Below are 11240 nucleotides of genomic sequence, written 5' to 3'. Positions count from 1 at the left end.
CTAGAGGGGGCGCAGCCCCTCCCCTCCCCCTATATTACTTGAGGTATGGGGCTGCCCAATACATGTGATTTGATCTCTCTTTTGGCGCAGCCCTACCTCTCTTCCTCCTCGTCTCTCGTAGAGCTTGGCGAAGCCCTGCTGGAGTACCGCGCTCCTCCACCATCACCACACCATTATGCTGCTGCTGGACGGAGTCTTTCCCAACCTCTCCCTCTCTCCTTGCTGGATCAAGGCGTGGGAGACGTCACCGGGCTGTACGTGTGTTGAACGCGGAGGCGCCGTTGTTCGACGCTTAGATCTGAATCGACCGCGATCTAAATCGCTGCGTGTACGACTCCACCAACCGCGTTTTTATAACGCTTCCGCATTGCGATCTTCAAGGGTATGAAGATGCACTCCTCTCTCTCGTTGCTAGTCTCTCCATAGATTGATCTTGGTGACACCTAGGAAATTTTTTGAATTTCTGCTTCGATCCCAATAATAACAACTTCTGTTGTTTTAGTTGGTTGCATGTTCGAGACCTGCGGACACGTATGCTGTGATTATATCAGCACGCTTGAGGCAAGTTAGATGACCATAAACCGTCAACACGTGGCATGCCCATGAAGCGCTAGAGCATGGACTTGCCCAACCGCTGGTGAGGCTGCGTCGCTCAGGTGAAAGGAAAATAACGAATCTACATTCAACATACGGGGGGTAGTGATGGGTAATCTACATAAATTTTTAAGGTAAGAAGCGCACCGTCCTTTATTTCAGGTAGATGCAAAACTCAGCCGCCATGGCTCCAAAAACAAGGCCTAGGGTTCCCCTCCCTCCTGCCGTCGCCGGTCCATCTTGTTTTCGATGAGAGAGTGGCGATGAAGGTAGCATGTTTTCGGCTTGCTTTAGTGTTTGTAGTCGTCGCTAGATGGTCTACGGACTTGGATGTAATTTTTATTATTTCTAATGTTCGTTGTATTACCATGGTTGAAGGTAAATAGGTTGGAAATATTTTTTGCAAAAAATTTTAAATATGATCCAGTTTTTCATTTGTTTCCACCAATAATCTCTAAATGCATGTGCCATATACTAGTGTTCTTTTAGGGGTTGCCATATACTAGTAATAATAAAAAAAATTAACACAGCACCTAGTAATAATAACTGATTTTAGGCGAACCAACCAATGATTGGATGGTTAGAGGGACTGTGGTACTTCCAGTCCATCAGAGTTCAAATCCTGGTGCTCGCATTTATTCCTGGATTTATTTCAGGATTTCCGACGATGCGCATTTAGTGCGAAGAGACGTTCCCGCCGCCGACGAGGTGCCTATGATGACTTCGTAAATCTCAAGATGATACGCCGTCTCAGTATTTCGAAGGTGTTTATAGGATAGCTTGTGTCTCAAGTGTGTCTGTACTGATGTTAAAAAAAATAACTGATCTTGAGTAGCTCGCACATCCGGCCCGCATTTGGCCTACAGGCCCATCTGAGCAAGAACAAACCCATCCTCAACTACCCAAAACCCATCACGCTCACACACACCCACCCCACCTCGCACCACCCGGAACCCACTGCAGCCGCTAGGGTTTTACGCAGATGGCCGCCTCCGCCGCAGCCGCCGGAGCCCGGAGGCTCCTCGCCCGCCGCGCGTCCTCCTCCCCCGTCTCCATCTCCGCCCTCCTCCGCCGCGGGGGCGCGGCGGCGGCGGCGGCGCCCCACGAGCCGCTGCTGCGCCCGGCGGCGCTCGCGGGCGTCGCCTCCCGCCTCGGCTTCCTCCGCGGGATGGCGCGCCGGCCGGGCGGCGACGGCTACTCGCCGGCCCGTTCCGGAGGAGGAGGAGGCGGAGGGGACCGCGCGCCCACCGAGATGGCGCCGCTGTTCCCCGGGTGCGACTACGAGCACTGGCTCATCGTCATGGACAAGCCCGGCGGCGAGGGCGCCACCAAGCACCAGATGATCGACTGCTACATCCAGACCCTCGCCAAGGTCCTCGGAAGGTGCGCCCCCACCCGACCCGACCCGACCCTGATGTGTTCCCCTCATTTCTGTTCCAACTTTCAGATAAACACATGATTGCTGTGAGACAGGGTAGTGTAGTTCTGTATCTAACTCTTATTTTGGTTTGTCTTGTCCCGGATGAAGCGAGGAGGAAGCCAAGAGGAAGATTTACAACGTCTCCTGTGAGCGATACTTCGGTTTCGGGTGTGAGATTGATGAGGAAACATCCAACAAACTGGAAGGTTTGTTGTCCTCCCTCTGTACCTAGCATTACCCTCTTGTTTCTCTTTAGATAGAAGACTAATATATCTAACGCCCCGTTTGGTATGTCACAGGCATTCCTGGTGTTCTGTTTGTGCTTCCTGATTCTTATGTTGATCCCGAGCACAAGGACTATGGAGGTAGGTGTTCTTCCTCAACCACTGCAGTTTTCCTTTAGGGGGTCAGTTCATCTTGTGATATCTATATCATTTATAGCCTTCTAGGTGTTCCACATGATTAGTTATAGTATAGAATGGTTCTTATAATTGTAAAAACATAGAGTGACCCCTTTGTCAAGTGGCAATGTGATGAAGCCCATACACGCAATGTCTCGTTTAGGTGTAATGAGCCACTGAAATGGGAGTGTGTATCTACCATAGCTAGAGTAACAGTTCATCCGAAAGGCGGGCCTAGCGCAGTGGTAGACTCTCTCCACTTGTTGCCTGGAGGTCCTGGGTCCGAACCAGCCTTACAGAATTATTGTGCAAGGGTAAGGATGTGTAGAAATTTTCTTTCCAGGATCCACTTTGTGTGGGAGATTTGAGCACTGGGCATGCCCTTTTTTAGAATGGCATTTCTTCTGATCCAGACCTAGTCGCTGAATGCTCTAGCCCATCTGAAAATTTTGGAAGTCTTGCAGGCAATGTCCTGCTTTGAATGTCGATGAACTAAGATAAAATTTGTCTCTCTAATGGATCATCACATTGGTAAAATGTGGTTCGGATCAGTGGAGATTAGATACTACTGGCACATCGCACATTTACCATTAATCTTTTTTGGAGTTTTGGCCAGTCACTATTCTTCAACAAATTTGTAACTGTTGTCCATCTTGTTGGCAAACATGGAAGCCTACTCAGTGATATCTTGCTTTGAATGCTAACAGACTAAGAACAATGTATCTCTAACGATTCAGCACCTTTCTAATTAGTGGAGATGATACATTAGATAACTCATTTACTGCCTTTGAATCTCTTTTGGGTTTAACCAGTAGTCATTCTTTACAAAAGGTTCTTTAGTCCATTTTTGCAAAGTTGTAAGGTCTTACTGTCAGTGTCCTGCTTTGAATGCTAGTGACTAAGAAAAGATGTCTCTCTGACGGTTCAGCTCATCAGCGAGATGAGGTTCTAATCATTGTCAATGAGACATTGCTGACACATTTACCGCCTCTAGGGTTGTTCCTTACTTAAAGATATCCATCCTTTTTTTAGTTTAGTTTGTGACCATTCTTAACCAAACATAGCTTAGTAGTCCATCTTGGCAAAGCGTTGAAGCCTACTTGGCGATGTCTTGCTTTGAATGTGAATGGACTAAAAATAAATGTCACTCTTAACTGTTCAGCACCTTGGCAAAATAGATGGGGTTCTGATGAGTGGAGATGAAACATTGAGTAATTCATTTACTGCCTTTTGATCTCTTTTGAGTTTAACCGGAAGTCATTCCGTATGAAGGTTTCTGATGAGTGGAGATGAAACGTTAAGTAATTCATTTACTTCCTTTTGATCTCTTTTGAGTTTAACAAATAGTCATTCTTTATGAAGGTTCTTTAGTCCATCTTGGCAAAGCTGTGACGTCTCAAAGGCAATGTCCTGCTTTGATTGCTTATGGACTAAGAATAAACGTCTCTCTGACTGTTCAGCACCTTGGACAAATGGGGTTCTGATCAGAGGAGATGAGACAGTCAACATATATTCTGCCTTTTTCCTGTTTTGAGTTGAATTAGTGGTCGTTCTTTACTGAAGTTGTTTTGTAGTCCATCTTAGCAAAGTGGTGAGCCTTAATTGGTAATGTCTTGCTTCAACTGGGTTGTCCTCAATGGAAGGGGCGCAGATAAGCAGAGATGTAAACATCTTAGTCAAAGATTACCAGACCGCTGAAACGAAGGTGGCTACTACAGCAGCTTTGGTGTACCTTTGTTGTGGTATCTGCCGAAGTGGTTGCAATTATTTGTGTACTTCATTGGTTTTGGCAGTAACCTGATTTAGTTTTTGGCAGACTTAAAGCAAATCTCTGTTATTTGGTTCTGCACTTCGGTATAGTGAAGTTGTTGAACAATACCAATAACATCACTCCCTCCGTTCCGAATTACTTGTCGCAGGTATGAATGCATCTAGATGTATTGTAGGTCTAGATACATCCATTTCTGCGACGAGTAATTTGGAACGGAGGGAGTACTATCTTTAACTGTCCTGTATAGTATGTCAATATCTTTTGGTTCTGCACTTTGGTATAGTGAAGTTGTTGTATAATGCATTCACGGCTATTATCTTTTCCTGTCTAGCCTGTATAGTATTTCGATATATTTGGATTAAACTATGTTTTTTAGATTTCCCTCATAAATATTTGATTTTGACGCTGAGCTGATCACTCTTTTAGAAGTAATGTGCTCATGTTCTCTGGTCCATTTGATTTTGCAGCTGAGCTATTTGTGAATGGAGAGATTGTTCAGAGGTCTCCGGAGAGGCAGAGAAGGGTGGAGCCTGTGCCGCAGAGAGCATCAGATAGGCCTAGGTACAATGACAGAACCCGCTACCAACGCAGGAGGGAGAACCAGCAACGGTGATGAGCCAAGGTGCTCAATTGAAGATCAAAAAATAACAATCCCTGGTGGCTTCCGCCGGGTAAACTGAAAGGATAAATATCATCTACGGAATAGAAGAACTGCATGTTCACTGTATGCCAACACAAGTGTTTTCTTTTCTTCATGTTGGTGATTGCGCATCTTGGATGTATCAAACTAGTTATTAGAGAGAGCTTGGAAGTATTTGGAATTGCATCTTTGTCGTTAACTATACAGTCATGTGCCCTTGTAAATCTGATTTGCTGAATAAACTGCTATGTTTGTTCATTCTTAGTTGCTTAAATTTTCTGTCAATCTTGTTCACCTAAAACTGCATACTCGTAAGATAAAATTTGCACCAATAGAGTTATCCAAGTTCAGCGAAATGTTGGTATGACCTTTGGATTGTGTGTCATGTATAGAGTGGATGGAGGTGGGCATTGTTGAATTGTGGATCCAGAAGCTTATTTAAGAAAGTTCCAAGCAAACAGCTCCTCACAAAAATTTAAATCCCAGTTTATACAGGAACTGAATTGTTCTTGTGAGCCAAAATTCGGGCATTCCAACCATGAGACCTGTACTATGTGTACGCAGAGACTAAAACTGTACCTTCAATAACAATACAGGTGTATGCTGCATCAGGAAGATGGAAGAACGTGAGATCCAAATCAAAAGAATTCATAGCACCTGCGGCAACCATTTGCAAATTTATACACAACAGTTTTTGTAAGGATCTAGTGAAGCAATGAATTTATCTATTATTGCCAAATGTAGCATATAAAGTGCGAGGCATGGTACATATACACAATAAAGAATCAAGTGAGGTATCCATGAATAATGTAGCTACAGTACCACCGTTTCCGTACCTCCATGAATAATGTAGCTACAGTACCACCGTTTCAACGGAAGAAACTGAAGAAGCGGCAGTTAAGCTAAGGTCCGCAGTATGCACATACATGAACTGCACCGTATAATCACCTACCAACTAGTAGCAACTGATCGATGTGGATGAAACTGGTAAGAGAAAAAAAAGGTATGCCGTATGAACTTCACCGATGATGCTTTACAAATTGCAAATTGCAAATTGCTGCAGTGGCTCAGACAAATGGAGGGAGGACTTTGAGGAAAGAACTAAAAAATCTGCACAAATGATTCACTTCACAGCTGAGGAAGTGTCATCGAGCACGGGAACTACGGCAGCGGAGGGTTCGATGTGCGAGAACCGTGCGGCGCCTATGAGTTGCTCCGGGAGCTCATCGTATGTGTTTGCCTGCAGGTGTAACAATAGTCAAAGAAATAATTAATTCCTTTGAAGTGGAATCTCAAAGACTTTGGCAACTATGATGGGGGTGATTTTACCTGTATGAGGAAAGCCATATCGACTACCAAGCTGGTAACTACACCAAAGACCAATCCCAGAACACCATTGGCTACTGCTGAGGATCCAATGTCTACATCAACCTGCACAAGAACGGGTGCATCAGAATGTAGACCCTGTGTGCCATAGATGACCAGAAGAATGCAGTGTTTATGCCTCGGTTATAACATCAACTGTTCCACTTACAATGTACTTTGATATTTTTTCCAATGGAAGTATTTTTTTTTGTCAGTAAAATTAGAGCCTTACTTCAATGTACTCCGGGCCACGCATGTAGCTGCAATCAACGGACTTTCCCAATAAGCAAGGGGTACTTCCAACGCTTTGTCGCACTATCCAAGATCCCTGAGGAAGTCAATATGCTAGAGTGAGCAAAGCTAACATCAATGCACTAGAACGAATATGCATTAAAAATTAACACCTTTGGAACAGATGGGATAAGCTTCAGTCTGCTGTTCCGGAAATCATCGTCGCCATCGGCAAAACGCTGCAACAGCGATCCTTTTTTCAAGGATTTTGTGACGAAGTAGAGGATCAAACTGTGATGAGTTGACCCGGGAATCTGCAAAAGCATGCTGACTTAATGTACATGGAAGATAATTACTATTTTCAGAGGGTGCACAATGGTCATAAGATCAAGAAATAGAGGTTAAAACCATGCAGTGTATAATGTTAACCATACAAAAATTGCAGAACAGTATTTTGCATCTGTTCTCGTTTGTAATGTTTTATGGGACTATCACCACTAGGATGCTAAGAACAGATTCCTGAGCAAGCACTTTGTCAAAGTCAGAACCAAAAGTTCAAAAAATATAGTGCAAATGGAAATGACTGATACTTTCTGCAGTGCGCATGGTCACTGTTATTCTATAGAAAAAGCCCAAGAAGGGGGCAGAAAGAAATGAGCCGTGTGAGGAGTGAAAGAACTGGAGCTTACTTGTATGTTTACTACAAAGCTGAACATCCCCTTCTCAGCAGCAACCTACAGTTGTACAAGGTTCCAGGCAAAATCAATACATAAGAGTAGAACTTGGGGATTTAGTACCTCCCTTAAGTTCATGCATAGAGGCATACATTTACAGTGCTAACAATGTGCATGGGTTCTCATGCTAGCACAATAATGTGGTGCCGAGCTTTCACAAACATTCAGTATATTTTACATGATAAAAGACCTAGCTACTGGTATGCAAAGTACAACTATATGAAGCTTCCACAGTTCCACAAACTATATCAAGCTTCTAATAGTCAGTATCATTATACCATGAATGAAAGAAAATGATAGTGTGAGGTTTAAGAAAACAGAGAAAACGAGTATCTATTTATTTAATTGTAGTTCTGCACACACAAAAAGACAGTAATACTAAAGTATTCCAAATGCTGCTTTGCAGGTTAAGACAATGGGTGGTTCATGCGCTGACACAATCATATTGCAAGAATTACGAAAACAATTCAACTGAGATAAAATAGACAGTTAATTAACCATACTAATTTACTTACCTGAGCAGCACATCCTTTACGCTTGGCGACATGATCCATACGCTTGGTATCCTTAAACCAGTCAGCTGCAACAAGCTCCATAAGGTACTTGCCTGCAGATACCTGAAACTCAAATAACAACATAATAAGCTCTTGATAATCTGCTTCTTCGAAAACAAGAAAAGATGTTGAACATTAGGACCTTTGATTTGTCATGTGAAAAGTTCTTGCTACGGACTTTGAAGATATTGCTATCAGGTACTGACCAACTGTTACGGCTTTTCTCATTTGCATCCTGACGAATAATGCCCGAAAAGCTGGACAAATCTATTGGATCTGGATCACCCAATATGATGCAAAGGAGTGAGATTAGAGTTGGGTGGTCATACAGGTAATTTGTACAGATATTGGAATACAAGATGCAGTTGGGTAAGAAACGAACCAGAGCCCTTTGCGTCACTGTCAACATTGCCATCTTCCTGTACATGAATTGCAATGAGATTTTAGCATAGTGTACCAACAGATAACTTCTTGTAAACAAAGGAATAGCTCTGGTCAGGGTTATCACCTCCAAGCTAGATTCGGGAGCTTGAAAGTCATCATCATCTTCTGACTCATCATCTATCATATCCGAATTTTCGTTAGCCGAGTCTGCTTGTTTGGTCTTTGAGTCAGCCTTTTGATGTTTCTGATCCTTTCTAAAAGTGGGCACACTAGCCATAGTATTCATCACAGGAATCCTCGGAATTGTGTGAACGTCATCATTTTGGGAAAAGTATTCACGCAATCCTGGAAATATATACAAATGCCGAACAATCACGGACTATTAACAAAAAGGAATACTGAAATGAGCGGTTATGACAAGATTTTTTTTTTATCAACAGGTATTCAATTCATGCCATAACAAGTTACAAGAGTTGTTACCAGCAACGCAGTTCAGCATCTGCAGCACAGAGTGGTACTGGAATGATGTGACGTAATTCACACCCCATCCTTTGAGATCAATTTGCATAAGGTGTTGAACTTGAGTGCGAGGTCTTCCATTCACGGGTTTGAGAGGAGTGATCTTGAAACCTCCACCTGAACTAATAGGAAGTTCAGGAAAAGATAAAAGTGACAAAACCTGTTTTTAAATATCTCAAGATGAGTAGGATTTCTAACAAGAAGAAGGCAAATTACTTTCAATAGAAGCCCTCGCAAATCCTGGTTGGGGACCACAGTTCGGGTGTTCAGTAGATCGAAACAACACAACTGCAAGTTTAAACATGAAGCATCAAACAAGATGCTTTAAACGGATGATGTAACTAGAAATAAACTTACTCTAAAGCTTACCATAACTTCCATCATCGTTGCGCCGCCAATATCGTACATAACAAAGATCTCGTGGCCAGACAATCCTGCAGGCTCAGTTGTTTACACAAGGAAGAAAATCTGAGCTAATGCAATGTAATATACATATTAAAAACTTAGAATCCATAGCGGCCTTATGGTTCTGCTACATAGACATGCAGCTTTGTAGTCGTCTACCAAAGTAAGCAGACGAGTCGCCTATTCGTTGCTGTCATGTGGTACATTTTATATCTCACCCCTGCTGCCAGCTCCTCTGGTAAGTTGGTTTCGCTTCATTGCCATTCATTTCACTTTCACGTTTACGCAGCAGGCTTAAGTGTGGATACAGAGACCTACTATATATGATCAGCGTAAACTATACAGCATGGCTGCTTATTGCCAGATAGTGGAGTATCCAGCCACCAAAAAGTGCAAAATACTGAATTTGCTACTGAGTCCAGATAATGCCAATCCTACAATGCTACAGTATATGATATAAAAGCCAAATTTCGAAGTCTCGAATTCAGATTTAAACGAGTCAAAGTCCATGCTCAGATAGTTCATTGACCTGCCAGGGTTATCCAGCCTACTCTTGTTATTTTAATAGGAGTTTCAAGTTGTAGCAGCAAGCCAGCACCAGGTAAAAGACTTGCAATTCAACCATCATGCAATTTGTTGATACAACAAAAAGGTACTTACATTGAACACCAATTCAGCTGTAGCCGATGATATAGTATTGCAGTGTGACCATCAACCTCTTCAACTAAACTCCCATACTGGAAGCTACAATCCCACCTACATTGGAGTGTAAAGAAAACCTAGATCAACATACATATATCAATATATGGGCAAGCAGAAAGTAAAGGAGTACACACTTACTCATATCTTGTTACATCCATACTCATTATCAGCCCAAAAATGGCTTCACATGTGGCTTCCACGACACCAACAGCCCTCATTGATCGGCTACAGCTTCTTGCCTGCACATGACATTTTTTTTTTGTTTGTAAATATATCCTCTGGTTAGCAATTAGCAGGGGTTTCAGCACCCCTCCAACATTAAATCAGTATAAAAGAAAGTACATACAAGGTATTCGACCTCCACAGGTTCTTCAAAGATGCGCAACCCTGCCAATGATAAAAACAAGATACTAAATTTAATTCCATATGAAACAGGTATGGCCTCTTACGGATGTTACAGATCTATGTAAGGAACTAAAAAACTTGCCATTCTGGCATCTAAGCAGCCGCCAGTTCTTTCTAGAATTAGCTTGATTGGTGTCGTTCTGATTTGACAGACCAATATCAGGCTCTTTGGTCCAGTCATGTACAGAATCAGGAAGGCCTAGAAGAAGAAATGGCATATTTAAAAGTCAAAATCATTAATATAAAATAATAGATTTTGGCAGAAAATGAGTAACCAAACTTCCTACCCTTCCCTATAGTTGTCCTACGAAGCAGAATGGGACGGGGTTCCTCTTCGTCTTCAGGTCTACAAGAGAATATCATTTCCAATTAAGTATTAACCGGAAGAACTAATCTACAATTACAAGTACGAAGATTCACTTGCCCACTATCAGGGTCAGAGAATGAAAGCGGTCCTCCAAGATCCATGTCAAAGTCCAGTGACGCAAAAGCTTTACGGTTTTTAGCTGTCATAGTGTCCTGTTGCTGCATAATGAAGACCTTTATCAGAATGGAATATGGTGTTCGCCTGTTGTAGTTATACACAATTTGGCACTGAGTTCTTCTGGGTAATTATCCACTATGTGACTTAATACATATTCGTTGGTGCATTGCAAACTCCGGAAATTTACCAGTTAGCAGTGTTTTATGGAATCTACGAGGGAAGAACAATGGAGTGTATATACAGTCTAGCTAACTAAATGTTATTCACTTGCACACAATGACCAAACGAGTAAATAATAATAAAAAACGCCCATGATGTCTGATTATATAATGTTTACAGCAATTGACATATGCAGTTACAGTTTTTCAGACCTGCTACACCTGATTACCTGATCGATAAGGAGCTCTATCTTCTTTTTCCACACTAGGGCCTCCTCGATATTACGTGCACCCATCTGGTTGAAGAATGATAGGAACATGAATGATGGACAGTAATAGCAATGGTTTACTATATCTCTGTTTTTAAGGCGTCCCGCCTTGGACGCTTAGGCGATAAGGCGCCCCCCCAGCGCCTTACAAATATGCCCGCCTTAGGCGCTTAGGCGTCGCCTAGGCGATAAGGCGCCCCCCCC

At 42.7% G+C, this 11240-nt stretch overlaps 2 protein-coding genes across 2 annotated transcripts in view; one reads left to right on the top strand and one right to left on the bottom strand.

The window, feature by feature from the left end:
- The first annotated feature begins 1517 nt into the window (after window positions 1-1517).
- Window positions 1518-5087, top strand: LOC119330008 (multiple organellar RNA editing factor 2, chloroplastic-like). The gene is made up of 4 exons (XM_037603114.1): window positions 1518-1977; window positions 2123-2220; window positions 2314-2379; window positions 4654-5087. The coding sequence occupies exons 1-4, from the start codon at window positions 1577-1579 to the stop codon at window positions 4797-4799; spliced, it is 711 nt and encodes a 236-aa protein (XP_037459011.1). The 5' UTR covers window positions 1518-1576; the 3' UTR covers window positions 4800-5087.
- A 444-nt stretch (window positions 5088-5531) lies between these two features.
- LOC119329233 (protein ENHANCED DISEASE RESISTANCE 2-like) overlaps window positions 5532-11240 on the bottom strand; it is an 8279-nt gene continuing 2570 nt past the window's right edge. Inside the window, exons 4-22 of the mRNA XM_037602246.1 lie at window positions 10998-11063; window positions 10550-10650; window positions 10413-10471; window positions 10208-10324; window positions 10067-10107; window positions 9859-9959; window positions 9679-9774; window positions 8983-9047; window positions 8830-8901; window positions 8575-8730; window positions 8219-8439; window positions 8093-8129; window positions 7853-7986; window positions 7672-7773; window positions 7112-7156; window positions 6596-6736; window positions 6424-6519; window positions 6156-6257; window positions 5532-6066 (exon numbers count right to left, since the gene is read on the bottom strand). Coding sequence (XP_037458143.1) covers window positions 5950-6066; window positions 6156-6257; window positions 6424-6519; window positions 6596-6736; window positions 7112-7156; window positions 7672-7773; window positions 7853-7986; window positions 8093-8129; window positions 8219-8439; window positions 8575-8730; window positions 8830-8901; window positions 8983-9047; window positions 9679-9774; window positions 9859-9959; window positions 10067-10107; window positions 10208-10324; window positions 10413-10471; window positions 10550-10650; window positions 10998-11063 — 1869 coding nt within the window. The 3' untranslated portion in view covers window positions 5532-5949. The remainder of the gene's footprint in view (window positions 6067-6155; window positions 6258-6423; window positions 6520-6595; window positions 6737-7111; window positions 7157-7671; window positions 7774-7852; window positions 7987-8092; window positions 8130-8218; window positions 8440-8574; window positions 8731-8829; window positions 8902-8982; window positions 9048-9678; window positions 9775-9858; window positions 9960-10066; window positions 10108-10207; window positions 10325-10412; window positions 10472-10549; window positions 10651-10997; window positions 11064-11240) is intronic.

Source organism: Triticum dicoccoides, chromosome 7A, assembly GCF_002162155.2.
Source record: "Triticum dicoccoides isolate Atlit2015 ecotype Zavitan chromosome 7A, WEW_v2.0, whole genome shotgun sequence".
Lineage (NCBI taxonomy): Eukaryota > Viridiplantae > Streptophyta > Magnoliopsida > Poales > Poaceae > Triticum > Triticum dicoccoides.
Note: the sequence above shows the minus strand (reverse complement) of the source record. Positions and strands in the feature narration are given on the sequence as shown.